The sequence below is a fragment of the Volvox carteri genome (assembly GCF_000143455.1).
Source record: "Volvox carteri f. nagariensis unplaced genomic scaffold VOLCAscaffold_9, whole genome shotgun sequence".
Lineage (NCBI taxonomy): Eukaryota > Viridiplantae > Chlorophyta > Chlorophyceae > Chlamydomonadales > Volvocaceae > Volvox > Volvox carteri.
Genome location: NW_003307552.1, coordinates 1,342,336 through 1,370,008, shown reverse-complemented (window position 1 = coordinate 1,370,008; position 27,673 = coordinate 1,342,336). Strand labels below are relative to the sequence as shown.

The window sequence follows — 27,673 nt, the reverse complement described above, 5'->3', positions numbered from 1 at the left end:
TCTCTCACTATCCCATTCAACGAAGTATTTGCACTGTCAGAAGCACATTTGGATGAGCTGATGCAAGGTTGGAGGCACCCGTACAGGCGTACGAAATCTAGGTGTATTGGCCCTTCCTTTACAATATACTGGTTAAGACGTCGTATATTTAAATTTCGGGTCCTGATCTTTTTGAAACAAGATTTCGTGTTGAGTCTGTCTCTGCATTATCGCTCTTGACAGAAAATGCTTTTACATTTAAAGACCCCTGGCTCAAAACTGCATGGTCAGAGACGGCAGTGCGCTGTTTCTCAGTGCATCCGTAGCCAACCAGCGCCCATTACTCGCCGAGCAGGTTTGCTGGGAGGGCTGTCGATTTTGTTCTTGGGATTGCCGCACAAAACGAGAGCGGAGGCGCCGATCCAGGTAATTGCTTGCTGTATTTCTTAAGTGATTGCAGCCATGGCATAGGTCATGGCTGCAGGCGACACGGGTGCTGTCCTTCACTTGGAGACGGCTGCGAGTTCTACGGATATTGCACGCTTGCTTCTTGCGTCCAATCCTGTAGGACCTAGTCGAAGTGTCCGTTCCAGTACCTGCTGCTGATGCAACTCAGACCATCCCGCTGGCGGCGGCGAGCCAGTTGTCGCCATCTTTAGGAGGCGGAATCGCAACGTTTCTGACGGTCACAGCTGGGAGCCTGGCAGCTTTCTTTGGCTTCCAATTCAATGAGCAGGTGCAATCAATTATCATATATCTATTGGGGGTGTTCCAGCTTTAAATTTCCCCGTGGGTAACGGGGCTACTATCACTATGCACCTGTAGAACCACGCATTCGTAAACTGTATTGCAGTCGGAAGCGTGTGCTTATAACAGCAAGTTGCAGTGAGAAAATGAGAACGATATGTATAAATTCTCAGGCTATTCTATTGCATGCAGAAGCGGGCAGCTTCCCAACTGCAATCTGAGGCCACCCTAGCAGCTGCACAGCGCGACCAGCTGGCGGACGATCTGGCGGCGGTGACAACCAAGCTCGCCTCAGAGAAACAGGCGGCACAGGCGGCGGCAAACAAGTCGCGGGATATGATTACCGCCCTGGTACGCTGTGTAAATTCGTGTGCAACCCCATGTGGCCAGGGAGTAGGAGGTCGAGGTCGCACATGCTTTGAATCTGTTGCATGTTTGGCCCACATGTCTTCCCGCCATATGGTATTGCAGTACTCTTGTGTCGTGGGAGGCCATTAGAGATTTGAAAGGCCTGAGAATTTTTTCTGGCCTGGACCCAATTCTTCATGCACGGTACTTGACTGCCTTAATGTGCATGTCCTCAACGTGTGCCATCCTGTTGCCTTCGTTTGCACTCGGGCGGGGTCCTCTTGCTGCATGATGAGCTCCAGGAAGAGGAGCTGCAGCGTCGGAAGGCGGAGGCTACCTCTGCACAGCAGGAGGCACAAGCGGCTGCGTCTCGCGCGGCTGCTGTTGCAGCACAGCTACAGACCACAGAGGGGCTGCTAACGGAATCACGGAATGAGGTGGGTCCGGGATGGAGGAGCTTAGAGGCTGGGTCGCACCGGACAATGGGTCACATTGAGCTGAAAGGCACAAAGCGCAGAGGAAGAGAGTGTTGGAAGGCTAGCTTGTGAACGGCTAGATATCTGGCTATTCCACATGGAATTGTGACAGCTTTGGCATTCCCGTGGCCTTGCCCCGACTGCAGTTGGCTGCCGCTATTGCAGCCCAGAAGCAGGCTGCCGAGCGCGCCGCAGCCGCCGTAAGGAAAGTTCAGCAGCTGACTGTGGCATTGGAGCGCGAGAAGGCGGAGGCGGCGAAAGTCCAGGCAGAAAACCGGATGCGGCTGGACGCGGCGGTTGCAGCGCGGACTGCTGCCGAGGCGGCGGGCGTCCAAGCGCGCACGGAACTGGCCAAGACCCGCAGCCGCGTGACGCGTCTGGAGGTGCGGTAGTGGTGTGGAGGGATTGCAGATTGATTTTGGCAATGCAGGTGCCCTGCAGAGCCGCTGCCATGTGGCGTGTGTATATGTGCACACGTAGCTTGGACAACAAGCAGGCCAATGGCTGTGAGCAGCGAGCTACAATGCTTGTCACATTATGATTGCTGCGAATCCTGATTTGATCACCCGTCAGGTCCATTGCTGCACTTTTTCTTGTATCAACCCGAACACGCGCGCACGTCGCCACATTGCCCTGGACAGGTTAAACATACACAGGTGAAACATACACGGACGTAATCTTGCAGCTCCTTGAAAATCTTTGTGTCATGCATACATCCACCTGCCGAATGAACCTGGCTGTTGTTGATGTTTCCCCTAGGCGGACATTGCGAACCGGGCTGCTCAGCTGGCCGCGCTCGAGGACACAGCCGCCAGTTTCCAAGCGCGCACGGTGGAGCTGCAGGACCAACTGGGTGCCTTACAATTGCAACTGGCGGCCGCGAACGGCCTCGTGGCGGAGCTGGAGGCACAAAAGGCGGCGTTGACAATGGAAAAGCGGTGCACTGCGGATGAGCTGGAGGCGGAGCGGCGCCGTGTGGCTGAGCTGCAGGTCGGGGATGGTGAGCGGCTGCGTTACTTAGTTTGTTGGCCAGGCCAGCGGTAGAGCACACGCGGTGGCAGACCGTGAGCCTGTGATAGGTGTTGGCGCTTGTGCAGGGCTAGTGACATACTGGCTTGGAACTCGTACACGAAATGGACCTCCTAGGACCTGAACATAGGACCGCGAAGCAAGAAGCTCGAGTTTGATTTGAATGCTAGTAATGGGGTGCATCATGCTTGAAGGCGCTTGAGATGATGGAACGGGGGCCCCTTCCTTGACGACGCAGTCAATGTCGATCGTGTTCTGCTTGCGTCCTGTTTGTTGTGATGTGTGGTATACGCTTTTGCATCACTGCACCATTTGCATGGCATTTTGGAGGCATCCGAATTCTCCATGAAGCCGATCCTCCAAACTCGTTTGCGCACAGGCTGCCGCGGACAAGACGGCGCAGGAGTCCGTCGCGCTCCTAGAGCGGGCATCGGGCCTGGAGGAGGAGCTCAGCGCCACCACAGAGCTGCTGCATGCATGCAAGGTAAGCTGGATTTGGACCATGCATGCATTCACCGGTGCCTACCGGCAGTCAAGGAATAGGCTTCGATTTTATGGTTCAAGCACCAAAGCACCATTTAAACTTAGAAGGAGCCTGTCGCAAGGCTGTTGGCTACTGTAATCGTGTCGTGTCCCTACAGTCCTGCGCATGTGTACGAGGCCGTACGATGTATCGTCAGGCATTACTAATTGTCAAAGCTCGCCCTGGATGCCGCACCACCGAGTCTTTTTCCACGACGCGGGATTGGACGCGGGACTGGCACTGTTTTGCGAACTGGCGACTGTGTGGCATCCTGCGAGGTTTCCTCTTTTTCCCCTTTCCCTTTCCCAGGCACAACTACACGCGGAGACGGCGACCAGCAAAGCCTTGCAGGTGCAGGTAGCGGCGCTGCAGGACCGTGTTGCGCAGGGAGCCCAACAGCTTGCCGCAGCCGAGGAGGCTACCTCGGCAGCTGAGCTGCGGGCCGCTGAGCTCAGCCAGATGGTGACGGAGTTGCAAAATCAGATGGAGCTGGCTGAGGCGCGCACTGCAGAGGCACAGGTGGGTTGTCGTGTGGGAGAGGAGGAGTGCAGGTATTGTTATGGTGCCGCAGTTATGTGGCTGTTGGAATGCCGTGGCTCGGATGCCAAGTAGTTTACCTCGGAGGAGCCGCTATTCGCTATTGCATTACTAAGCTTAGCTATCATGCATATTTTTACTATGCTAAGTACGGGAGCCTTCAACTGCATCCTCTTTCCATCCGCGCGGGCATCGGCTCGCTTTGTCAGGCTGCCAACAGCGCTAGCTCCGTTGAGCTGGCCGCCGCTACCGCCCGTGTTCGGGACTTGGAGCAACAGATGGACCGGCTCGCAGAGCACCTGGAGAAGAACGAGGTGTGATGCGTGTGGGACACGGTCGGCCAGCCGTGGGAAGCATGTTCAACTCTCTCAGCTCTCCCGCTGTTCGAAAGGCATGCTGCATACGTGCTTTTGTGTACCTGTGAGCGTGTGTGTGCATTTGATTAATGTACTGAGGGATAGGACTAAATTGGGGTAGGATAGGGGAATGGTGTAGATGTTTGTGCTTTGTTTTGGATTTCATTTCCAGGGGTCCGCTGTCCTATTATGCGTTGAACCACATGATATGCGGCTGCGGCATACGCACGCCTGTTTAGGGCGAGCTGGAGGCCGAGCGGAGCGCCAAGCATCACCTTCGCAGCGAACTGGATGAGCTGCAGGTGAGCGAGGGACGACGCTGCCAGGTGTTTGGCAAGCATGGGCCACTTGAAAAGGACATAAAGGAATACAGCATAGAGTTCATCAAAGCGAGCATTGTGGCTATTAGAAACAGCAAAAACGTGATAGGGCAAATAAGGCGTGGGGCGTAACAGACATATATAACATTAAACAATGGGGGGCCCATTAGGCACTCAATTTATTTATATCACCCGGATACTAGCAGAAAGGGCCTCCAGTCGAATCAGCAACAGGGGCCCCCACGGTGTCAAAAGATGACATCGTCCGCAAAGCACACACACATATACATATATACACACGTACGCACATACACAGAGCAAGAGACAAGCAGGCACGGCTCCTCAGAGCGGGGCAGATTAGACCGACTCGCCTAGTTGTGCTGGCCCCCAATGTCCAAAGCAGTTTTTGCAGCCAAACACACGCATATCACACGGGAGGGTTTTAGCAGGCACATCTGCATATCATAACTCTTAATGCGCATTGCCATGATGCTTAGGCACGCCATAGAGAGTCCCGCTCAACTTAAGGCCCTGATCGACTACCTGCCTTGCTCGGGAGCTGAGTGAAGAGGGAACAATCGGTTTGCAGAGTAAGACATTTGTCTTAAATAGGCCAAACCAGTTTGCCCCTCCGCTCGTTCCTTATATAGTGGCGCGAGCTGTACTTGTTTGTCCTTATAACGGCACCCCGCTCCTTTCTTTCCTGGCGCAGGAGGTACACTCGAAGCTGGAGGCCACTGCCAAGAGCCTCAAGAGCAGCCAGGAAGCCACTGCCCGTGAATTAGTAGACAGCCAGGGTCAGTTACGTGAGCTGGAAGCCAAGGCAGAGAAGCAGCGTGAGAAAGCTCTGCACTACAAGCAGGTGCGCGGAGATGCTGTACTGGGGTCAATAGTCTGCGGTCGTTGCGGGAAACATTTTCTGACATTTGCCAAGTCAAGTAGACGCAAGTGGAGCGCGCATCGTCGTCCTAGGTAGACCCTGATTTGTCTGGATTAGCTTCCTTAGGCAGGTACAGCGTTTCTTTCCGGCCAGGCGCAACTTGGCGGCACGCGGGCTAGCCCCTTGGTTGAAGGATTCGAGTGTACGGTCCCCGGTTGGCTCAACGTCGTCTCGCTGCAACCCGTATCTCCTCATTGCAGGAGGCGGAACGCGCCGCTGCCGAGGTTACCTCTTTGCGCAATGAGCTTGACAAGGCCCGGACCGTGGCCGCAGCCACGGACGCCAAGGTCATGGAGCTAAGCACCATGATTATCGATTACGAGTCAAAGAGCAAGGACCTGGATAAGAAGGTTCAGGTGCGATCCTCGCGAGGACGATGCCGTCAGCTTCAGCAACAGATGCTGTTTGCATACAGTGGTTTGGTTTTGGTTTGGTTTGTGTTTGCGAGGGATAGCACCGTAATTCAGCTGGGTGGAATAATGCCTCTTGTTCCTCGTCGCGCAAGGCCCATTTTGGCCAACGTTCGCTCGTTATCCACCGTGGCTCAGCATTCGCGATTTTTGACTGCGCAGGACGCCACCGATAGGGAGGCGGCGCTGGTCCGGGCGGCCGACAACTCCAAGACGGCATTAACCAAACTGGAGCGCGACGCGCAGATGATCCGCCGGGAGGTGCGGCTGACTGTTTAGGAAAGCTTGCAGCAGGCTTAATCTGGGCTGAAGTGTCCTCGTTGCAGGCCGCAGCTCACCCCCGGCAATGCTGTAGCAAGATATTTACCTTACTAAAAGTGGTCCTCACTCTGCTGATGTCCCGACGACACTGAAGGTGTTACTGCTTGTGGTTGCAGATGGCCGAGAGCGGCATGCGGGCTGCCCAGATGAAGCACGAGAACCTTGAACTGAATCGCACCATTGAAGGGCTTCAGGTGAGGCCTGTTGCGGCGCCACATCGGTGCTCTTGCCATGTTGTTGTAAGGTGAAACCACGTTCCGTTTGTTGTTTAGGTATAAAAAAACCTTATGGATGGCCTAGTGAGCGGGTATTTGCGGTGGCAGGCAATGGACACGGCAGTCAGGCAGGCAGTTCCTACCCTGCCATGGCCGACCTCGTACTGCCAAATGCTCGCCATAATCGATTTACTATATCAAGGTTGCTTCGTGCCATTTTTGCGTCAAGCGAAAGAGCGCTGATGTTGCGTCATGCATATGCTCCTATGCGGTTATTTTTTTGCGTTTCGGTCGACTCAAATGGCACCCGATTGGCACTTCCTTCCGTTCGATCCGTTCGGCAGGCCGCGTTGGATAAGGCTCGTGTTGACGCGGAGAGGTCACTTAGCCTAGAGCAGCAAATAACGCATTTGCAGGTACGTACCGTGCGCATCGCTGTAGCGTCTTAAAGGTTTTCACGAGCTTTTCACTGCTGCTCACTGACGGTTTCCTCGCTTTATGCCACGCAGAATGAGCTGGCCATCGCTCAAGCCTTCCAAGCGCAGGTGGGTCTGGCCGCTGGCCGCCGCGCGACGGTCCGTGTTGACCGTTTCTGACCAAGCATCATCGCTACCTCACGTTGCAGAGAACACCATGACTGGACTGCCCTCGCCAATCGGAATGCTCAATCCTTGTTCTTACCGCGACTGCCAAGTGGCTTACCCCAAAACACGGGGTGCTGTGTCCTAGCAGTGATGGCGGTGACCATATACACAATCACATGCAATATATGTACAAAGCTGACCATCGCCCGCATTATTACCGTAGATATGTCCTAAAAGGCGTGTGCTGGTAGCTTAAGTGAAAACCCTGAAACGGTTGCTGATGCCGCTGATGCGGGAGCAGGTGGAGGAGCTGAAGCAGCAACTTGCACAGCGAGACCGCCAATTGGCGGACGCTGCTGCCCGCGCCCACTCGCGGGTGCAGCCGGATGCTGGTATCCCAGCCGACGGTGAACTGGAGCTTGCCATGGCGGCCGCCGGGTCGGCTGCCGGCACAGCCGGTGGATCCAAACCTAAGGCTGAAGCTTCGGCGCCAAAGCGTCCCCGGGCCACGACTGCCAAGAACGGCGTGCGCCGGGACACCGTGAAGAAGGCGGAACCGGAGGCAACCCCCGCTGTCACCGAGCCGCAGCAGGAGATGACTGTGGTCATTGAGCCACGCATGACGGTGAAGAGCACTGCCAGGCCGGCGCCTGTGAAGCGAGTCAGCCGTAACTTGCCAAACAACATGGTTGCCTAGGCGGGGATTTAGGGTTCTTGGCGACGCTAGGGCCTGTTGCGGAAATGGCGGTGTCCAAAATAACCGTGGCATCGACTAAGCTTGGAAGTATGCCGGCAGTGGTGACAACTGCGGGGGATGGTTGAGCAGGCGTTGTCTTGAATTGTGTTGGCATGGAAGGATTTTATCACCGTGATCACGCTCAGTTGGCTCTGCTCCCGGGTACTGGACATGTTAGTGGCTTGTAAAGCGCAGTATTCAGGCTCTCCCATTGTGCATGTGCAGGATTGTGAAGCTGCGCAAGGACCTGATTGTCCTGTGAGAACTATGAAGTTGTGCTGTGGGTGTCACTGACTACTTGCAGTTAACAGTTACTCGTGAGCCCTTTTTAGGCGCCTCCTACATTATTATTTGGGGCTTTCTTATAACGTGTGCTGCAACTTTGGCCAGTGTAACCAGGGCATTGCAAGAATGGGAGGCTGTCCACAGCAGCAGACCTATGCTCACTGCTCGCGGACCGTTTTCAGACTTTTTCAGTTACACTAACCCTCTCCCTTAATAGCCCTAAAGAGACGCAGGCTCATACTGGCGAACTTTGCAGGTACGGGGTTTCCGCATGTCGCACACAAACACCCACACTCCTTTCCAGTTGCAAGACTATGAAATGAGGTAGCAACAACAATGGAATTTGTGTACGCGAAGGGCGTCTATGCAGAGCAATATGTACCGCATTTAAGCAGCATCTGTGATTGAGCAGAAACACGAGTAGTCCTTCAGGGAAGACGGTAAATAGCGGAAGCCGACGTAGAATCCGACGTAGACCCAATCCGTTGCACAGGTGACACCTTGAAGCAAGCAGGACAATTTGAGCTTTGTGGGCAAGCGCAGCTGTATTGCTAGTGCCCGCTAATCGTCGACATCACATACTATCGACAAACACATCCTTAGGCCACGAAATCCCCGCCCTTATGCAGCAGTACGTAGTGGGCTTGTAAAAGGTTTTAAACATGCTTGAAGCAAGCTGCGAGGCGCTCATGAAGACCTAAAAAAGACTTTGCGGGTAGGCGCCGTGTCCCTGCAAGCTGTCCGTCGATGTAGGCATATGCTGAATTAACTTGGGACTTCGACAATTGAGGTGTCACTAAGACAGAAGACGCATCGTACTGACCATTCAACATGGATTATGACCAATTGGTACCGGAACCGTACCTGTTTCAGAGCGTAATGCTGATCGACGCTGATTGTGCGCGCTTTATGTCATATCAGGCCCAAGAGCTGAGTATTAGAAGAACTGCTCGATATGCCTACCAAAGGATTACTCCATCGACATAAGAGATCGAACCCTATCGGAACCTCACAGCTGGGCGATAGAAGTTCGCCGGTCACCTTCAGCAAGAGCATATATCGTCCATCAAAACGAATGCATGCATGTCTAATTAGCAAATGAAAGTCACCCGGAGATAGAAAGCGTGCCTCCCTCGCCTTTGTACGACTCGTATCGCTAAGAGGTCATGTCAGCGGCCCCTTGTATGCATCTATAGCTGTCGATTTTGTAAGACAGTGTTGACCACCATGATCATCTGCACACATAGACCTAGAATTGCTCGTCTTGCAGCTCTTTGGGCTGTTGGACTTTTACAGCCCGAAGAATAGGAGTTTGCTCCGAGTGATACAAGGACAAGAACTGTTAAAAGAGAGTATTACATTCATTACATTTTGGCAGCTGGAGACTTTCACTGTCCGTTCGTCCTTTTATACCGTTTCGCGTGTTAGACCTGGTATTTCCAGCAGATAGTGACGATGGATGAACAGGACGGGGCATCACAATCTTTTGATGAGATCTCTAGGCCGGAGTCGCCGGAGCAGGTTTGTGAAGCATCAAGGATGGAGAGCTGCAGTATCGCTATCCATCAATGTCGAACGCACTTGATTCGGAACCTTACAATATAAAATTTTATGTCTTAGCTACTGATGTTTGGGCGTTTGACCTGTATGAGCCATGCTGCACCGCTGCACATCCATGCGCACCCCTGCTACAGGAGCCCGAGGTGGACCCCTGGGCGGCAGGGGTAGGAATGGACGCGGAGGACACCTTGGAATTGCTTCGTGACAAGCTGGCTCAGGGAATGGATATCCTGGAAAGCCTGTCAGCCACGGACCGCACCGTGGCCACAGTGCAAGCCGGTCTGCAAACGTTCTCCTACGATATGCACGTCAAGCTTGGCATGGAGGTGGGGCCTGACTTGGGGCGCGAGGGCAAGGCGCATCTCGCATGGGATTCCCCTGGACACACCACGCCTCCCCTCATCATGCGTTGTCCCCAAGTCCCCATACGCCCCTCCTGGGCAGTGTACCACCCCGGGGCCCGGGAGGAAATGGAGAGGGGAAGCGGCCTAGGGAACCTTGCCGGGAAAAGTGGGGTGAACGTTTCCATCTGGGAACTTGTATATGCCCGCTGCTCGTGTGGGCCGCCGTGTTAGGCTCTGCACGCCGGGCTCTGCACGCTCATCCGCCGGGGTCCACCGCTCCTGTCCGCACATTCTCAGCTCGGCGACCGACCACTATTGAGGTTGAAGTTGGCGGCCGGTACCCCAGGACTCTGCGCCAGTAGCATTAGTAGCAGCAATGGCGCGCATTGTGGCGTCGCGGCCGCTCCTCATACTTTCCATGGAAGGCCCCCCTGGCGGGCACCTGCCGCGGCACTGGGCTGGCTCCACTGGGCGGGGTTCTGTCTGTGTTCTGTCTGCACGGGAGGTGTTGCGGAACGGTTGGATACGGCTCGTGATTAGGAATGAAGTAGGATGGGTGGATCCGTTTGGGGTGGGGTACATGGTGGTCCGGGTGGTCTGGCACTGCCAGATGACCTGGATGGCTGGCACTAGCTGTTTTCAGTTGTGTCAGGAAGGAAGCCGCGGCAGATCAATGCGGCAGCAGCAGCCAATACCGGCGCTACTGAACAGCTCAACAGCCGGCGAGCGAGTCCCTGATGGGGATACAAGCGAGGATGGGGATACAAGGGGCAGTCAGCAAACGTCCGAACCTCACGTCGCCCCCGCAGCTCCCCTCCAGGAATTTGCGACAGCGGCAGCGACGGTGGCAGTCCCCTAAGTCCCCCGAGTCTGTGGGGGCGGGAGGGGGTGGGGCGTGTCACGGTCAGCGGACTCGGTCGGCCCCCTCTTTCCCTTGGGGGGACCACAGCCCCGTGCCCTAAGGACATATCCGTGACGTATAGCAAGTTCTGCCAAAGCAGTTAGTTGTTCTAATGCATGTCCTCCACCCTCCGCCCTTCGTCCCAGCGACAGTGTCTGTTTCAATGGGCTCCTCACCCCTCGGGGGCCCGTGCGACTTCCCTTGTGCCTCACACGCTTTTTGCTTTGCTGTGCGATGCCTCCTACGGCCTTATACAAACAAGCACGGTCTTTATCGCCCCTCGTCATGATTTTTTATCATCCCTCGTTGCCTCGTTGCTGACAGGTGATGGCACTTCGGCTCCAGGAGGCCAACATGCGACTGAACGCGGAACAGTTTGGGGTGAGAGCGGAGGGATTGGGGAACGTTGTTGAAAGACAACAAAGTAAAAGTTAAGAAACAAGTGTCGATGTCTTAAGCACCGCCTGTGAGGGGTAGTAAGGGGTGTGATAGAAAGGTAGATGTTTAAGGTCGCCCTTCCCCTGCTTAGTTACTTCTTGGGTACTTCTGGCGTATCAGTCTATATCCTTGGCATTAGCTTCACTCGATTGTGGTTCGTCTTCCCCTCCCCCTCCCCTTCCCCCTCCCCCTCCCCCCCTCCCCTTAGGAGCAACTCCAACGAAGGGCTTTTGTGAGGGACATGTTGAAGCGCGTGGCGAAGGAGGATAACTGGGTGCAGGTGAGACGAGAGGGGGCGGACCCGGGGTGAGCGGGTGACTGGTGGGGGTGATATGATGCGGCCAGCAACTGAAGCGGGGAGAGAGCGGCGCGCTCGGATGGTGCTCACGTGCGGACTGCTGGGGACCTTGGGTACGGCTGGGAGGCATGTGGGGGAAATAGGGGAAAACTGGGGTTTTGTGTTTTTTGCTACAATAAATGTAAGGCTGCGGGTGTGCGTGGTGCGATAGGGCGAATGGGGACGTGCTGCTGACGCATGTGCCGTACAAACCCTTTTGCGGTACGTACGGGCAACGGTGGACTTCACATAAGCCCCTTGAGCCAAAATGTCCCTCTGTCGCTTCCCCCTTCCCCCTCGGCCCTTGCGGCCCTTACTGGCCCCCTTTCCCTTCGCAGTACCCTGCCAGTGACCTGGAGCGCATCAGTCGGGCTCTGAACCGCAGCGCCAGTAAGATTCAGGCAGCGGAGAGCGACCTGAGAGCAGGGGGGAGCACGGGTGAGGAAGTGGAGGGGGAGGAAACGGGGGAGGGGAGGGGGAGGGGGGGAAAGACGAACCACGAACGAGTGAAGCTGCTGCCAGGGCAAGAGTGTACCAGGGGAGGGGGGGAAAGCTGCTGCAGCAGTTTGATGAACCGCCTGCGACAACTCCTTTCCGCTCCTGTCTTCACCACTCCCGCTCCGCCCTAGCTCCGCTCCGCTCCATGCGTCCCGTGCGTACGGGGAAAGTGTTGGCGGTCTTTCCCCCCCGAGGCGTTTCCTGATCGCCTCGAGATACAAGAATGTTTACAATAAACCCGCACCCACACCCACACCCACCCCACGCACCCTCTCCTTCCCCAAACACACCCACACCCCACACGCACACTCTCTGATCGCAGGCAAAGCCGACTCGGGCGCCCAGTCGCCGCCCTCCTATGCTAAGTGGCTCGAACGGCGGCAACGGCCCAGCGCCTCCCACCGCACCGCCTTCGGCACCACGATTGCCAAAACGGTAGGTCGGGTGGGGGAGCTGCAGGGGGGTCGAGGGGCCGAGTTGTGTTAGGAGCCTTTTCATGCCGACAGCATCGGGTGGTGGCGATGTGGTGGCGATGACGCATCATACACCTGCAATGCTCATACGCCGCTGCTTCCGGTCAGTGGAGAGGTTTGCCCGCCTGTCAAACGAAACGAGCTCCTCGCCTGGTTCGCTAGCTGGTCAGCTTCTCATCTCGGTAGTCCTTGCCGCCACCGCTACCGCCACTCCCAAGTGCAACACGCACGTGCTGTATACCATGTTGCGTGTACCTACCTATCGCTTATTATCCCTCCCGTCCCCTCCCCTTCGCGTCCCGGATGGTGCCCTTCTCATGCCGGTTAGTCACCGCGCAAGAAGGCGGCGGCGACAGCGGCGGCCGCTACAGCGGCAGCAGCGGCGGCGGGACCGGAAGGGGGGGATGCCGCGGCGGCGGCGGTAGCGGATGTGGATGTGGGTGAGGCAGCGGAGGCGGAGGCGGCGTTTCACGAGCAGGCGGAGGAGGCGACCAGTGCCGGGTGAGACTGACACGCGGTTGGGGCCCCGGGTGGGCGGGCGGGAGAGGAGGAGGAACGGAGGGGTACATGTGTATAACAATACTTCTAAGGTAACTCATCTCTTTTCCCTCACCAGCTCCCCCTAACCAACTGCCCAACCAACTGCCCCCGACCCACCCCGCACCCATGAACCCCACCCACTAACCCAACCCTGGGTAATGTGCCATTGACGTGACGTGTCCAGGGCTGTCGGGGACGACGCGACCTCGACACACAACACCTTCGGCATGGCGCCCCGGCTGATGGGGCCGGTGAGGAGGGGGTGGGAGTGGGGGTGTAAGTGTGTGTATACGAGGCCCCACGTGTGGGGGGATGTAAAGAGATGGAAGGGAGAGCTGTCGGTCATTTGTGCTTTGGAAGGGGAAACGCCGCGGCGCGTGTGACGTCGGCGATCGCGACGTCGGCAACCCCGAATGTCGCGTGCGGGCCGGTCTTGTCTTGGAATGTCGCAGCAAAGCCACAACGGATGGAAAAGTCTGTAGGATGGAAGGAAAGGGAGGGATGTCGCTTGGGATTGAGAATCTCCGCCATTGTACGGCAGCCTATTGGGAATCTGCGCACTTGAGCACGTGAGGGTTTGAGAAATGAAGTGAGCGGGAAAATTTTATCATAACGCACAACCACACAACCACACAACTGCAAACATAACCACGACCTGTTATGTGAGCATGTAATGTGCTGTGACGCCGGTTTTGGCTTGCTGTACGAGCCGTACGGGAAACCACACGATTTCGAGGTTCTGTGCCGCAGATCTCCGCGGTATCATCCCGCCGTACTCTGGGTCTCAACGGCGCCGGCGCCGGCGGCAGCGGACGACGCGCCAGCGACTCCAGCCAGCTACGCTCCCCGAGCCGCGCCGGCGGCGACACCGATGCCGCCAGCATAGCCGGCAGCGTCCCGCCCGGCGGCATTGAGAGCCATCATTCCGTACGTTTCCAGGCCGGTGACGGCTTCCCAGAAGGGGCGGACGGACGAGCGGACTTAGAGGACGCGGCGGAGATTCTGGGGCTCAGCGGCGGCGGCTTCAGCGGGCGGGAGTCCCGCCGCGGTTGCCGCCCGCATTCAAGGTTAGCGCGGGCGGACGGCCTGGCGGCGGTGGAGGCGGGTGAGAGAGCTAGCTCCAGGGGGGGTGATTGGAGGTCGCTTATCCGGAAGAAACGCGGCTCTGGCTCCGCCACCAACTCCCCCATTTCCAGTAGCGGCGGTGCCGCCGCCACCGCTGATGGCAGTAGCGCCGACGTCGCCGCCGATACGGACGAGGAGCTCAAGGTGGCGGCGGTCAAGAACCCGCTGATGGCCTTGCGTCTGAGCGTGAGGAAGAGTCTGTCGTACAAAGTGCTGTCGCTGACGGACACGGAGCTTGATGGGACGACGGAGGTGACGACGACGGCGACGGCGGCAACGACAGCGGCGACAACGACGTCGACAGAGGATGAAGTCAAGCCGGTGACGATTCCGGAGGTCGAGGCGCCGCTGGCGGCGCTGGAGGACGTGGTGAAGGCGGTGGAGTCCATCAGTGACGGGCAGCTCCAAGTGTACGTAAGGGCCATGGAAGCCTCCGCCGCCGCAGCGGCGGCAACGGCGGCGGCGGCAGTGGCGGCGGTGGAGGATTGGGCAGCGGGGACTGCGCAGCGCCTGTCGGCGGCGCGGGAAATGTACAGTGTCGCACACACCGCCAAGCTTGAGTCCATCACATGCATCACCGACCTTCAGCAGCAGGTGCATCTGCTGCGGGAGTGGTTGGCGGGGAGGGAGCAGAAGCGCTTGGCGGCCGCGACGGCGTCGTTGGAAGCCCAGCGGGAGCGGCTCTCCGCGGTCGTCAACGCCGCTGCTGCCGCCGCCGGAGGCAGCAGCGGCGTTGCCGCCGCCGTGGAGCGCCTCCTGACGGATTGCGACGCGGCGGCAGATGAGCTGGATAATATGGCGGCGGCGGTGGAGGAGGCGGCGGCGGAAGCGGAGGCGCAGCTGGAGGAGCGCGAGCGGCGGCGTGCGGCGTTGCGGCTGATCGAGGAGGAGTGCGTGAAGCTGGCGGAGGAGATGGCGGCGCAGGAGGAGACGGAGCGGCTGGCGCGGATTATGAAGGAGGAGGCGGAGGCGGAGCGGCGAATGGCGGATGCCAAGGTCGGTGGTACGGCAGCGGCCCGCCGGCAGCATGTCCTTTCAGGCCCCCCCAACCTCAGTCCCTGTTGGAACCGCTTACGACTGCGCCTTGGTAGTTTAAACTACTGAGTCGGCGGTGTGCAGCTCCGAAACCCTCACTCACTCCACCCCCCACCGTGTGACTTCTCTCCCGTATTGCAGGACGAGGCGGAGGCGCGGCGGCACGCCATGATGGCGGCCATGTTGATGGGCCAGGAGGAGTGGGTGTTGGAGAAGGAGGCCCGACTGGCGGCCCTCAGGGCTGCGGAGCGGGACCAGAAGCGGCTGGGAGTGCTGCGATCGACGGAGGAGGAGAAGGCGAGGGCGGCGGCGGCGGTGGGACGGCCGTACGACAAGACGCTTCTGGAGGAGCTCGTCCAGGTACGGCAAGCGGGCGGGGACGGGGGCCGGGGTCCGACAGGTGACACGTGCCTACCTACCTTTGGTTTACAAGAAAGACATGAGACGGCTGAACAATCAGAGCTCATGGTCTGTCGTACGGAAGTACGGATTTGCCGTAGCATCCCAGTGGTAAGGCGCGATAAAGAGAACAGTGGGAGAGCCGTGAGAGGAAATGAAATGCCGGGAATGAAACGAACAATCAGCTCATATGTCACAGACAAAGATCAAAACGTGCTGAACGAAAAGGAATCTGTCTGTTGGGGGTTGCTGTCCTGTAGATTTACCATACGTCTCCCCCCCCACACACACCACCACTTGGGTCATTCCCGTGTCATTTTCTTTGGACGCCCCCTTCCTCCGCTCCACTCCTTTCCGCCTATCCACTTTCCCCTGTGTTGTTGCATTTATGGCTTATATCCCCTCCTTCACTTTCCCGCTGCGGCGCTTGACTGTTGCAAATATTGTTTTCCTCCTCTCGCCGCCTCCTCCCCCCCCAATACACACACGTCCTGCCTCCGGGTATGGGTCGCTACTCATGTCCCGGGGCGTCCTCATTCACCTGGGCGATACGAACGCAGCTGGAAGAGGCCGCCCGCGGGGAGGCCAGGCTGCGGCGGCAGCGGCTGGAGGAGGCACTGGCGGAGCTCAAACACTTCGAGGAGATGCTGCAACGGCAGCACGACGGCGCGGCAGCGGCGCCGCCGCCGCCGCCGCCATCCACGTCGCCGAGAACATCCGTATCCGTGTCGTCGGCGCCAGTGCAGCCGCCACCGGCACTGCCGCCGCCGCAGTTGCCTGCCGGGGTCTCTCCGGAGGCACTCGTCCGATATGCTGTGACGGCAGTACGGGAGTGCGCCGACAAGGCGGCGGCTGTAGCGGCGGCGGCCGGCGGGGGTACGGGAGCTGCAGCGGCGGAAGGAGGATTGAATGAGAGCAGCGCCGAGTCGGATCTTGATCAGGCAAGTCGCGAGGCCCAGGCCCGTCTTTCGGCGGCCAGATTGGGTCTGGAGGCGGTTGTGGCCGGAGCGGGGGAGTCGCGCCGGAAGGTGTCCTGGAGGGCGACGGCGGTGTCGCCGTCACATCCACGGTCACGCTCGCTGTCGCCGACGTCAGCAGCGGCGGCGGCGACGGTGGATCCAACCGCAGTCTCAGCAGCAGCAGCAGCCTCAGGGGTTCCTACCCAGGAGACCGCGGCAGCGGCGAGAGCCGTGGCGGCGGCGGCGGCGGCGGCGGAGGAGGAGGACGGCGAAGGGGCCGCTGCGGGAGCGGCTCCATCGCCACGGATGTCGCGGGCGCTCACTCAGTTAGCAAGCCTGGCACCGAGGGACTCGGCCGCGTTGAGGTCCGCGCAGCAAGAGCTTCAAGAAGAGCAGGCGCGGCTAGCGGCGATTGTGGCAGACGCTGACGGCAGGCTGAAGGGCCGTAGCAGCCTTCTCCTCCAGGACCTTGTAGAGGAATGCGAGGGCCTTGCGGCGGCTGTAGCAACGGCGGCAGAGGTGGCGGCGGAGGCGCCGGGGACGTCGGTGGCGCCGTCGGCAGCAGTGTCCAGTACGGGAGAAGCCGAGGACGTGGAAGCCGTGACGGCGGCGGCAGCGGCGGCGGCGGCGGCGGAGACGCAGCGCGCGGTGTCGGCGTCATCGCTTGCAGTAACAGAAACGGTGGGACGGTCAGGGGGGTCCGGCGGGGCGTCAGAAGGCTCGCCGGCATCGCCAATGGTCGCGGCGGCGGCGCCTGCGCTTGAGAGGGGGTCTACACATTCCCTACCTGCTTCACCTGCCCTGCTACCGCAGTCTCAGTCCACAACCGCCCCACAATCCTCGCTGCTGGGGCTGCAGCTGGCGTCGTCGATGCCGCCCTCGCTCAGTCCTCGAGGCTCTCTGGGGGCCCCCATACTACGGATGCGCCCCTCGGGTAGCGGCCAGGGGGGTCCCGGCAGCATGGCGGCAATGGGCCTCAGTCCCCGGTCGGATGCGACAGGACCTGAATGGCCCCTCCGACCCGACCCGTTAAGCTCAGTCTCCTCGTACGGCTCTCAACCTAGCGGCGCTGGCGGCGGTGCGGTTTTGCTGGGCGGCGGCGGCGGCCTGGCGCCGCCGCCGCTGCCGGCTGTGCTGCCCCACGCGAGGGCCGGCGGCGCACACAGCAGAGCACAGCAACACGGCGCTGGTGCAATATCGCCGTACAGCCGCACCCTGCCGCCGCCGCAGGTGATCCTGCCGGTGGTGGGCTCGATGGACATGTCCGGATCCACTTCTCGAAAGTCGCTGCTCGTACAGCCACGCCCCGGCCCAGGCTCCGGAACCAGCCCCACCGCGACGCCGGATTTCCTGCCACGCATAAGCGGGGCCTCGACGGCATCGGCGGGAGCGGGTACGGCACTGGCGGCGCCGCCACCCACACCACGGTCCATTACGTCAGATGGAACCGCCACGGGGCCGTCGCTGGGAGCGCTCTCTCCCTCCGGCGCGTTGCCGACGACTGAGAGACAAGCATCTCAACAACCGCCGCCGCCGCCACAGCAGCATCCAATGCAGCCGCACCAACACCACCAGCAGCAACAGCAGCTTCAGGGGCAACACACGCTTTGGGCGGGTGCCGCATTGGAGTCCCGCGCCTCACGCAGTCTGCCCGCCTCTCCCGAGCCCCTTTCCCGAGCCGCACCAGCCAGCTCACCAGCCGCAGCGGCGACGCATCGCGGTGGTGGCTCCGGGCCCGTGTCCCGACAACAAATGCCGTACAGCCACCACCATCAATCTGCACCGCTGTCGGCTCCCAGCACCCAAGTCGCCGGCGCCGCCAATGGCCGTGGCGCAGGTGTGGCGGGGTCGGTATCATCGTCATCGTCGTCGCCGCCGCGCGGCGGCGGCGGTAGTGGCGGCGGCGGCAGCAGCGGCGGCAGCGGCAGCATCTCTCAGCTGGCATTGGGCCTCTCTGGGCCGCCTCCTCATTCGATGGGCCTGTTGACCATCGGGGATACGTCGTACTCGCAGTGGGTGTCTTCACAGAACCACGTGACACCGCGAGCCCTGGAAGCCGCACGTCAGGTGGACGAGGTACTGGCCAGGTTGCCACCCGAGCTGCACAGCGTCATCCTCAACGCCGCTGAGCTGCTGACGATGGAAAAGGGCGGATATGAGCCCATACCCGCTGTGGCGGCGATGATGACAGCGTCGTCGTCGCCGCCTAGCGGCGGCGACGGCGCTGGCGCTGGTGCTGGCGGCAGCGGCGGCGGAGGCGGCATTACCTTCGTTCCGGCGTACCTCCAGGCGCTACCGCCCGTCGTGTCCAGATATGTCACGTCGCAGCTGCAGCGCATCTATCACAATGCCAATTCAGGCGTTGGGGGGAGCGGCAGCGTGGGGGGAACAGCGGCGGCAGGGGGCAAGTCTAGCGGCGCCGCCGCCGCGCAGGCGGGCGGTGCCAGCAGCACTGAGAACGTGGGTCTTATTGGCGGACAGTCCCTGGCAGCATTGGATTTGCTCAGCCAGCTGTTACCCACGATTGCGCAGGGAGTGGGTGAGGTACGGAAGGGCATGAGTGGCTGGGGGGGGAATGCCAGCGGCGCTAGTGCTGCCGGCGGCGGCGGCGGCAGCAGCGCCGCGGCCCCTGCAGCAGGGGCGCCGCAAACCACGAGTCATGATGCTTCCAGATGCCCCATCGGCACTGGAGCCATGCACGGATCACCGCTGCGGTCCAGTCGTAAAGGCCGGAGCATTTTGCTGGACTCGGTTGACGGGGGCAGCTCTTCACACTCTTCCGCCTCGTCATCGACGTCAGCGGCGGCGGCGACGGCGGCCGCGGCGGCGGCCGCGGCCGTGTCGCTTACCGCTATGGCAGCCCCGCCGGGGAGCCCGACAGGGGCCCGGATACGGCACCAAACATTATCACTCAGCACCCAGCCACTCCACCACCACCGCCGCCACAACAACAACGGGCTGTCCAGGTCTGCGGACGCCGGCGGCGGTGCTGCCGCTGCCTCGCGGCGGAGCTTCGCGCCCGGTGCCACGAAGGCCGGCAAGGGCGGCAATGGAGATCCGCGGAACCGGAGCTCGGCAGAAATGGAACGTTGGATGGTAGGTTTCCGTACATTCCGTACATCCGTACAAGGGAGTGGGCTTTGAGGGGGGGGCATGGCGCATGGGTAGACGTGAAGAACTGATCATGAAGAATGCTGGAGCTGCGCTGTGTTTGGTGTATTGTTTAGCGTAATTACGCTAAACAATACAACAATAAACACCGCACAGCCCTCCTCTTTATTACGCTGTGTAATTTTAATATTAAACAAAGGAGGCTCTCTCTCTCTCTCCCCCCCTTCTCTCTCCCCCCTCTCTCTCTCCCCTCTCTCTCTCTCACCTCCCTTTCTCTCTCTCTTCCCCTCTATCTCTCTTTCTCTTCCCTCAACTCCCTCTCCCCCACCCGCTGCTGCTGCCCACCTCCGTCTACAGATCCGCGGCATCAACATGCAGACATCTCCAAAGGGGACCCCCGGGACGCAATACCAACAGCAACAGCAACAGCAGCGAAACGGGGCGGCAGTACTCGTGGGCCCACCACTGCACGCGCCTGGCGCTAACGCGGCCGGCGGCGGCGCTGCGGCTGCTGCTGCTGCGGCAGCGGCGGTGGCTGCCGCTACTGCCGCTGCTGCCGCCGCTGCTGCTACGGCTGCTGGGTCAAGTCGTGGCGGTGGAGCTGTCCATCAAAGGTGCGCTGCCGCACCTGCTGCACGGGCCCCCCTCCCTCCGTAACACCAACACCCTCAGCGCCCTTAGCCCCCACACGGCACATTAGTTCAATATCCGGGGGGCAGCACCCGGGTAGTAAACAATAAGCTTGTGCGAGTTACGCAAAACATCTCACAAGCGGTGGTGGGGTCAAGCAATCACTGCTCGCTGCTCAGCGGCACTCCTAGGTCCCCTGAAACACCCGAGCCCACGCCCGAGTCTGCGTGATTGTCCAGCCGTACGGGACCCAGCGGGGGTTCCGGCCTTCCCCTGGACCGGCGCTTCCCGCCCTTCCTGGCGGTACTCCCCGGCTCTGGCCTCTCCTGACCGCGACCACCATCATGAACGGTTGATTGCTGCCGTTTTGTATGTGCGTACGTATGTTCATATATGCTCCGAAACCGTTTGTCCGGCTGAAGTAGACGACTGCGACTGCTGTCCCTGGATCTGCCCCCCAGGGAGGCTTTCCTGCCACCCCTCGGGAACAAGCAAACGACGGTACGACACTGATGTCATCAAGATCCACGGAGCCACTGGAGGCCGCGGGTGTGGACCTGTACTGCGTGGGCCTGGGGGGGAGCGGAGTGGAGCGGCCCTGGGGGTGTGGGGGTGGGGTCGGGTTGCTTTCACCCCTTGCTGCTGTCTTGTCTCTACCAGACCGGCATAGCTCAGGGCGTGCTGGCGCGCGTGCATTCTTTTGCGTGATGCGGCTTGAAATGATGACGATGAAGATGAGGATGATGGTGGTGGTGGTGTGTGGGGAGGAGCCGCCTGACACTGAAAGGCCCCCCTGGCTTGAGCGAGTACGGCGTATGGTGATCCTGATGCATGCCGGCTGTGTGGATACGACCTCTGAGTGGGAGGTCCTGAAACACGACATGCCCGGGTGCGGCCTCCCCGACGTATCCTCCTTGGTGCTCTGTGTGCCGTATTGCGTAATGCTAATGCTACAGCTATTGCTACTCCCCCACTGTCACTGCTACCGTTGCTGTTACTACTGTTATATTGCTGTGGCGAGCGGGGACTGGAAGGAGGGCGTATTTGCAGGATGATGATGATGACGATGACGATCTTTTAGTGTTGTACCTGGAGGCGTACTGAAAGGAAGGATATTGATGTGGATGGTGATGTTGTGGCCATTGCCACGAAAGTTGTGGCCGAAGACCCATCCCGGGGCATATTGGGGCTTTGGACACCAAACACACCACCACCATCCCATAGGGGCTGCAGGGGGAACGACACGGCGGTGCCCATGGTCAAAATGCACTAATCTGTCGTAATTGCCGTACGCCAATGCGTTGGTCGTGACGACTATGGGAGCTGGGACGCGGTTGTGGCAATAGTTCTGCAGCTCCATGTACTTGTGATGGCGTGTATGCGTGTTTGTGCTTGAAGCTGTGAAGCGGCCTTGTTGCGTGTTTTTCATGACCACATATTTTGGGCTGTTGGCTGTTGGGCGCAGCAAGTTGAAGGGCCTTACTTAGCAGCGCGTGCATTTACGTGTGTTAATGTGTGGGGCATTAGTGAGGTTAAGGGGCATAGTCGGGGAGGGCTGGGGTGGCGCTCACCGGGGCTGAGTGCCCGCCAGGCTTCTGCATGATGCACTGAGGCGGTCAGGGCAGAGGGTCCCGGCATTGGGGATCTTCTTGTCGCTTATGCTGCTGACCGACATGCAGACAGACAGATAGACAGACAGACAGACAGACAGACAGACAGACAGACAGAGGGACTAGCTGGCTGGCCGGCTGACTGGTCACCTGAGTCACGACTGGAAGGGGTTTGTAGAGGGGAGGCGAAGAGTCAGTCAGGTGTTGTGAGGGACACTCCCTCGGAGCGTGCGTGCATGTGTATGTGCAGGAGCATGAGCACGTGCATATCCATGCATGGATGCATGGATGGATGCATGGATGGATGGATGGAGAGTTGTGTCATCTCACGTGCAGCCTGGTGTGCATCATGATCTGGTGGGAAGGTTCGAATATTTGCCAGGCGCATGTCGTACATGTAGCCTGGTTCGTACGTCCTTAGGGCTTATCTGTCCGGACGCCATATGCTGGGAGTTGTCGAGCAGAGTTGTCAGCGTGGCTGTATTGTGGTTGTAAGGTGAAGTCTTGCGCAGTGCTGGCTGGTGACTTTAGCCGCATTGAATGCAGTACATGCACGCACCCGATATGGGTTTGTATCATTGCCCTGCACGGCGAGCAAGGGCAAGGATTATCCAGAGCAGGTCCGCCCTGGCAAGGAATTTTTAGGTTAGATGAACTTCATAGGATTGACTCGTGGTATTGTGGTTACTATGACAAGCTTTATGCAATTTTGGAGGAGCTCGTCATTAAGATACGTTCCCTTACCAAAAGCGGCCTTTCTTACTGCAGCTATAATTCTATTTCTTATTATCTCAGTCTATGGGGTACGCATGCTGTTACGTCTTCGCGTCCCGGTCAACCGACGGGACATAGTCTGTTTGCCTTATGCGCACAAATGATTGAAATTAATAGCTTTGAAAATTCGTCGCCAACATATGCGATGAGTGCCAGGCTGCCAGCTGGCCACCTGTGATGTCTCTCCTTATCCCAGCTGCCAAGTGTGCGGTCGCTCTGTGCCTAAAATACGCCTTCATGTAGCCAACATCATTTTGTTGTTGCATGAAGCAAGCTCTCATGGACAATCATCGCCCTCTTAGGTGCTATTACTAACAGAGCACCTTGGATAGGGCCTAACCCTATCTGAGCTCGGTGGTCGGTCGATTTGGGGGAGAACTAGTGCATCCTCAAGAATGGCAGGTGTATTGCCAGTCGACGTCCTAAAGCATCCTGCGAACAATGCGGCACCTTGCAGGACCAACCGATGGTGCGTAGTGAATTCACATACCTCGGCTCTCGTCCAATACATGTTGCCAAAAAATCCACAATTTCTACTGTGCTCTCATATATTTCCTCCATTCTTACAAGTGAGCTTTTGTCGATTCTTTTTGGACGTCTCTCATCGTCCGACATCCCTGCTGACCTTGTTTGAGTTAATTCTGGTGAATTTAGTCTTTCTGCCTAGCGATGGGCCTAAGCTATCAAGCCTACATAACGGGACGCGCCTACTGCAGCCTAGCAAAGATACGCGAGGAAGAATCGTAGCGCTGGCTTAGTTTGCGTTCTTCGGCCTGTACAAGGCCTGCACGCGGTCCCGGCCATGAGTGGGACTAGGACTGCCGTGAGGACCGGCGATGACGAAGCAGGTCAGCTTTCAGGTGTTAGCCAGGCCTCAAATGCACAGGCGTGGTTGGAGCGTTATACACGGCGATCTACCTTACTGCGGAAATCGCGCTCGAAGGTAGGCTCTGGCCGTTAAAGGGCCAGCAGAGCGTGTCTCTGGGTCTTTTTCCTCTATGTGCTCAAGGCATGAGGGATCCCCCTAACGCAACGCTGGCCTCATCCAAATAACCTAGGTAAATCAGGGGTCCCAATGCTCAGGGACGCCTGAAGTGTACATTGACGTTGTAATTTGCTTTGTTGGTCTTTGCGCGACATATGCCCGCTCGTCTCTTCACGAAGATATGCCTACTCGCCCCTCTCCTGCTTGTGCCTGCTATGACCCGGTGTGGTCAGGCGCTTACCTGGGAGCAATCCTCCCTGCAATGCCGAGCACTGCACTTCTTAAGAAAACCATCTGCTTCCCGGCCCCGTTGTCCTTCGCTCGCCGCTACGTAGCCGCCTTAGAGGGCAGCTATTTAACCCCTTCCCTACACAGCGCTCACTGCCCTTGTCTGCTCTACCCCCCACTTATCGCCACCCCTCCTTCCTCTCCTCCGTTTCTTCCCGCCTTGGCAATCCCTCGTTCCATTTCCCCTCCTCAAGCGCTTTCCACCTGCCCACGCTTTCCCGGCCTCTCCCTCGCCCCCGCGTCCCCCCGCACGTACAAAACACATACACAGCGGCATGCTCCTTCGGAGCTCCCCGCTTCCACCAAATTCGGGGATGAGGTGGTCTCCAAGGTGCTGCTGCTGGCTCGCTGGCGCTGCAAAGCCCGCAAGCACCTGGATGACCGGGGGTTCTCCATGGCAGCCCGGAGGCCCTGGCTCGCGCGGTTTCAGGAGGTTTCGGAGCGAAGCGGCTGCGTGCTGGGTGCGGCTATGGAGCACGACGGCATCAAGCCCCATGTTGAGATGATACTCAAGGTGTGTCCAGGGAACCAGCACCCGGTAGAGGTGGGGTGTGCGGACTTCGCGCGTTTGTGGGGTTTGAGGAAAAAGGGTTTCAACAGCCCGCGGGCGGGGGTACCCGGGTTGTGGGCTGCGAAGAGTGGGCTGCGGGGGGGGGGGAAATTCCGCAGGTGAGGGTGAGGTGGGGAGGGATGACGCTTCCCACTTCCCTTCCCATTCCGGCGCTCTCCTCTCCCGCACCCTTCCTCCATCCCGCCGCTCCACCCCTTTCCCCAAGCCACGCCACACCACACGCGATTTCGAACCCTGGCTGCCAGCACACCCACCCCAACCCACCCCACCCCATCCCACCCCATCCCATCCCACCTCACCTCACCACACCCCAACCTAACCCACCGGGCCTAGGTCACCCACGCGGAACAAGACAGGCGACTGGACTTGGCTGCTGAGCAGCATGCTAAGGTGGGGGTGGGGGAGGGAGAGGGAGGGGGTGGGAGAGGGAGGGGGTGCTGTGGGGGTGGGGGTTTCCTGACAGCGCATCCCATCAACCTCCTCCCACCACCCGCCCAGTCGCCGTCTTGGTTTCTTAGGGTTCGCGGGCAGTAAGGGACGACACGACTAGCGCTCTTGCAGTTTGGAGGGCCCCCTGCCTCATGGCTGCTCTCCCGTCCCCATTGCCGCTGCCGGTCTGTTGGTTCTGTTGTCGCTTCAGGAGCTCACCTCCATGGACGTCATCCAGCAAAGAGTGAAGAGGGCCATGAGGGGCGTGCGGATGTGGACGCTGGTGAGATCGGGGCGGGAGACGGGAAAGGGGGAGAAGCACGTTCTCGCGTGTTGATGTGCCTACCGGGGCCGGGAGGTAGTGCATTGTACGGGGAGGAGGTCAAGACTCCGGGGGAACGTAGGACACAGTAGGGTTTATGCAGGCTGCTCTCCCCTCTCCCCCTCCCCACTCCCCATACCCCGTGTGTCAATTCCCTCAACACTCCCCTCTCCCCCCCTCCCCCCACCTACCGGTCAAGGCGGTCCTTCGCCCAATGGTTGACTCCCCCAGACTTAATACCCTCGCCGCTCGGTGCGCTGTGTGGGTATGCGAGTGTGCGGTTTTGTATGTATGTATGTATGCATGTATGTATGTATGTATGTATGTATGTATGTATGTATGTATGTATGTATGTATGTATGTATGTCGTGGCTTTTGGGCACGGACTGACGGATGAACGAACGGACTGACGGACAAACGCGCCTCGCCATATGTTGGAACTCCATCATTATTGGTCATGTGTTCAAACCCGACCGACTGCAGAACGGCAATGGCTGCAAGGTGGCGTCGGACGAGGAGGACGTCAGTGTCCGCGGAGGCCGCCGCCTGTCCAGTGTCCCGGGGGAGAGCCGGGACTGCGGTGTGCCTGGCGGCGGCGGTGCGGCGGTCAGGTGGGGGGCCGTGAATGTGCAGGGCGGCGGGGTGGGGGNGCCGCTGGAAGCGGTGGGAGCCGCCGCCGCCGCCGCCACCGCTGGCGGCCCGAAGGCTGAATTGTGGTCATCGCCGCCGGCGGTCATGACGGGGCCGTCAGAAGCGGCGGCGAAGGATCATGCACGGGGCGCTCCCGTTGCGGCGATGGCGGATGGCGGAGCGTTGCCGCCGCCGCATCAGGCGCCGCCGCCGCCACCGCCACCACAGCGGCAGAGCGCTCACGGAGCGGATTTTGGCCGCTCCCCCCTGGTTGTTGTACGAGAGGAGGATGACGTACCCAGGCCGTTGCTATCCCGATCTTCGCCGCTGCCGCTGGCGCCGTCGCCGCCACCGCCGCCTCCGCCGCTGCCTCGTCAGTCCGCACCCACTGGCCAGTCTGATAACATTTGGTAGGACTGGGACCTCCGGGTGCTGGAAGAGGGGAGCCCAGGTGGCTGGGGGTAGGGGGAGAGTCCGTCGTCATCATGGCTGATCGGGAGCTGCAAGTACCGTCCCGTGCCCCTCTCCCCCTCCACCCCTCCAGCCTTTTTCCGCCTTTCTGTCAGTTCTACGTCTGGTACACTCTTGCCCTGGCAGCAGCTTCACTCGTTTGTGGTTCGTCTTTTTCCCCCTCCACCCCTGCACCCCGTATTCAGTCCCGGCTAGGGCCGCAGACACAGCTGTGGAAGCTTCTGTGCTCCTCAACGGCGTGTCTCTCCGCGCGTGTGTATGTATTTTACCCCTCCTCGTTCTGGTCCTTCTTCACCCGCAGGCCCGACTGCAGCGACCTCCTAGCTGCCGGTCTGGATGTATGTCTGGGCTCGGCGGCGGCGGGAGGGGCTTCCGCACCGCCCTGGAGCCATCCGCTAGCTGCGGCCAACACTACAGCCGCCGCCAACACCACCTCCGGCGAGTCCAGCAGCAGCATCAGCGGCAGCGGCGGCGGCGGGCCTAATCGGGCGACCCACGGGTCGTCACTGCTGGCGGCGGTGGGGGCGCAGCATGGGCTGTCGTTGCCCCTGCTTTTTGACACCGAGAGCGATGCGCAGGTAGCCCGGGGTGGGGACATGCGTCTATCCGTCAATGTATGTATGTATGTATGTGTCGGGGGAAAAGACGTCGTTGCGGCGCCTGACCATTTCCCGGCGCCTGACTGATCAGTGATCTCCCTTCAGGGGGGGTGTAAGGCGAACGAAACAGATACCCAGGGGGGGTGAAGGGGTTGCGTGTACTTGTTGAGCGAATGGGGGTGACCTGTGGCGTCACTGGCTGGGCGAGGCAGCTATGTCTCCGTCCACCACCCGACCCACGGCAAGCTGTGTAGGCGGGTCCCCCTCGCTTCCCCTTGGATGACTTGGGTCCCCCCCCACACAGCCATACTCACACTCCCGCCAAGTCCTTTCCTCCCGCCCTTACCTCACCCCAGCTTGACACCCCTGACCTCACCTCACATCGTGATTCGATATGCCGGTGATTTCCTCCCATCCCCTCCTCCTCGCCACCACCACCACCACCACCAACAACAACAACATCAACAGCAATGGCAACAGTCGTCCCCTCCCCGCCTGGAGCTGGCGGCAGCGGCCTCTACCTGGCAACCACAGCCACAGGAGGTTTCGGGGCCGCCATCAGCGCCTTGTACGGCGGTGGCGGCGGCGGCAGCTGTACCACTGGAGGCTCAGTCCCGCAGAGCCACCGCCCACTTGCCTCCCGGATCACAACCCCGGGTGAGTTAATCTCCCCCCCCCCGCTACTAGATAGACCCCACCCGGTACCGCACGGTACGGCGGTCACATGATCTAATGTATTACAATTACATGATCTGGCGGCCGATACACCCATACCCTATGTCATACGGGCGGAAGGTGACAGAACGAAGGTTTGTACGACATGCAAACGTAGGAAGGT

The 27,673-nt window shown here is 59.5% G+C and overlaps 2 protein-coding genes across 2 annotated transcripts in view; both read left to right on the top strand.

Annotated features, from left to right (window-relative positions):
- Positions 1-912: 912 nt before the first annotated feature.
- On the top strand, positions 913-20,207 carry VOLCADRAFT_103827 (uncharacterized protein; the record flags this gene model as incomplete). Its single annotated transcript, XM_002948309.1, has 27 exons — positions 913-1,077; positions 1,371-1,511; positions 1,697-1,933; positions 2,310-2,540; positions 2,959-3,063; positions 3,412-3,621; positions 3,849-3,953; positions 4,235-4,297; positions 5,028-5,177; positions 5,456-5,611; positions 5,828-5,926; positions 6,103-6,180; positions 6,546-6,617; positions 6,711-6,746; positions 7,087-7,446; positions 9,501-9,692; positions 10,936-10,992; positions 11,258-11,329; positions 11,725-11,824; positions 12,207-12,319; positions 13,648-15,018; positions 15,199-15,417; positions 16,017-16,886; positions 17,229-17,842; positions 18,728-19,511; positions 19,884-19,979; positions 20,199-20,207. 27 exons carry the CDS (start codon positions 913-915, stop codon positions 20,205-20,207), a joined length of 6,705 nt encoding a protein of 2,234 aa, XP_002948355.1.
- A 3,169-nt stretch (positions 20,208-23,376) lies between these two features.
- VOLCADRAFT_88612 (uncharacterized protein) overlaps positions 23,377-27,673 on the top strand; it is a gene marked incomplete at both ends in the record, with an annotated part of 7,185 nt that continues 2,888 nt past the window's right edge. The window contains 9 exons of the mRNA XM_002948308.1: positions 23,377-23,388; positions 24,085-24,327; positions 24,718-24,774; positions 25,025-25,096; positions 25,619-26,175; positions 26,310-26,342; positions 26,538-26,754; positions 27,370-27,492; positions 27,523-27,644. Coding sequence (XP_002948354.1) covers positions 23,377-23,388; positions 24,085-24,327; positions 24,718-24,774; positions 25,025-25,096; positions 25,619-26,175; positions 26,310-26,342; positions 26,538-26,754; positions 27,370-27,492; positions 27,523-27,644 — 1,436 coding nt within the window. The remainder of the gene's footprint in view (positions 23,389-24,084; positions 24,328-24,717; positions 24,775-25,024; positions 25,097-25,618; positions 26,176-26,309; positions 26,343-26,537; positions 26,755-27,369; positions 27,493-27,522; positions 27,645-27,673) is intronic.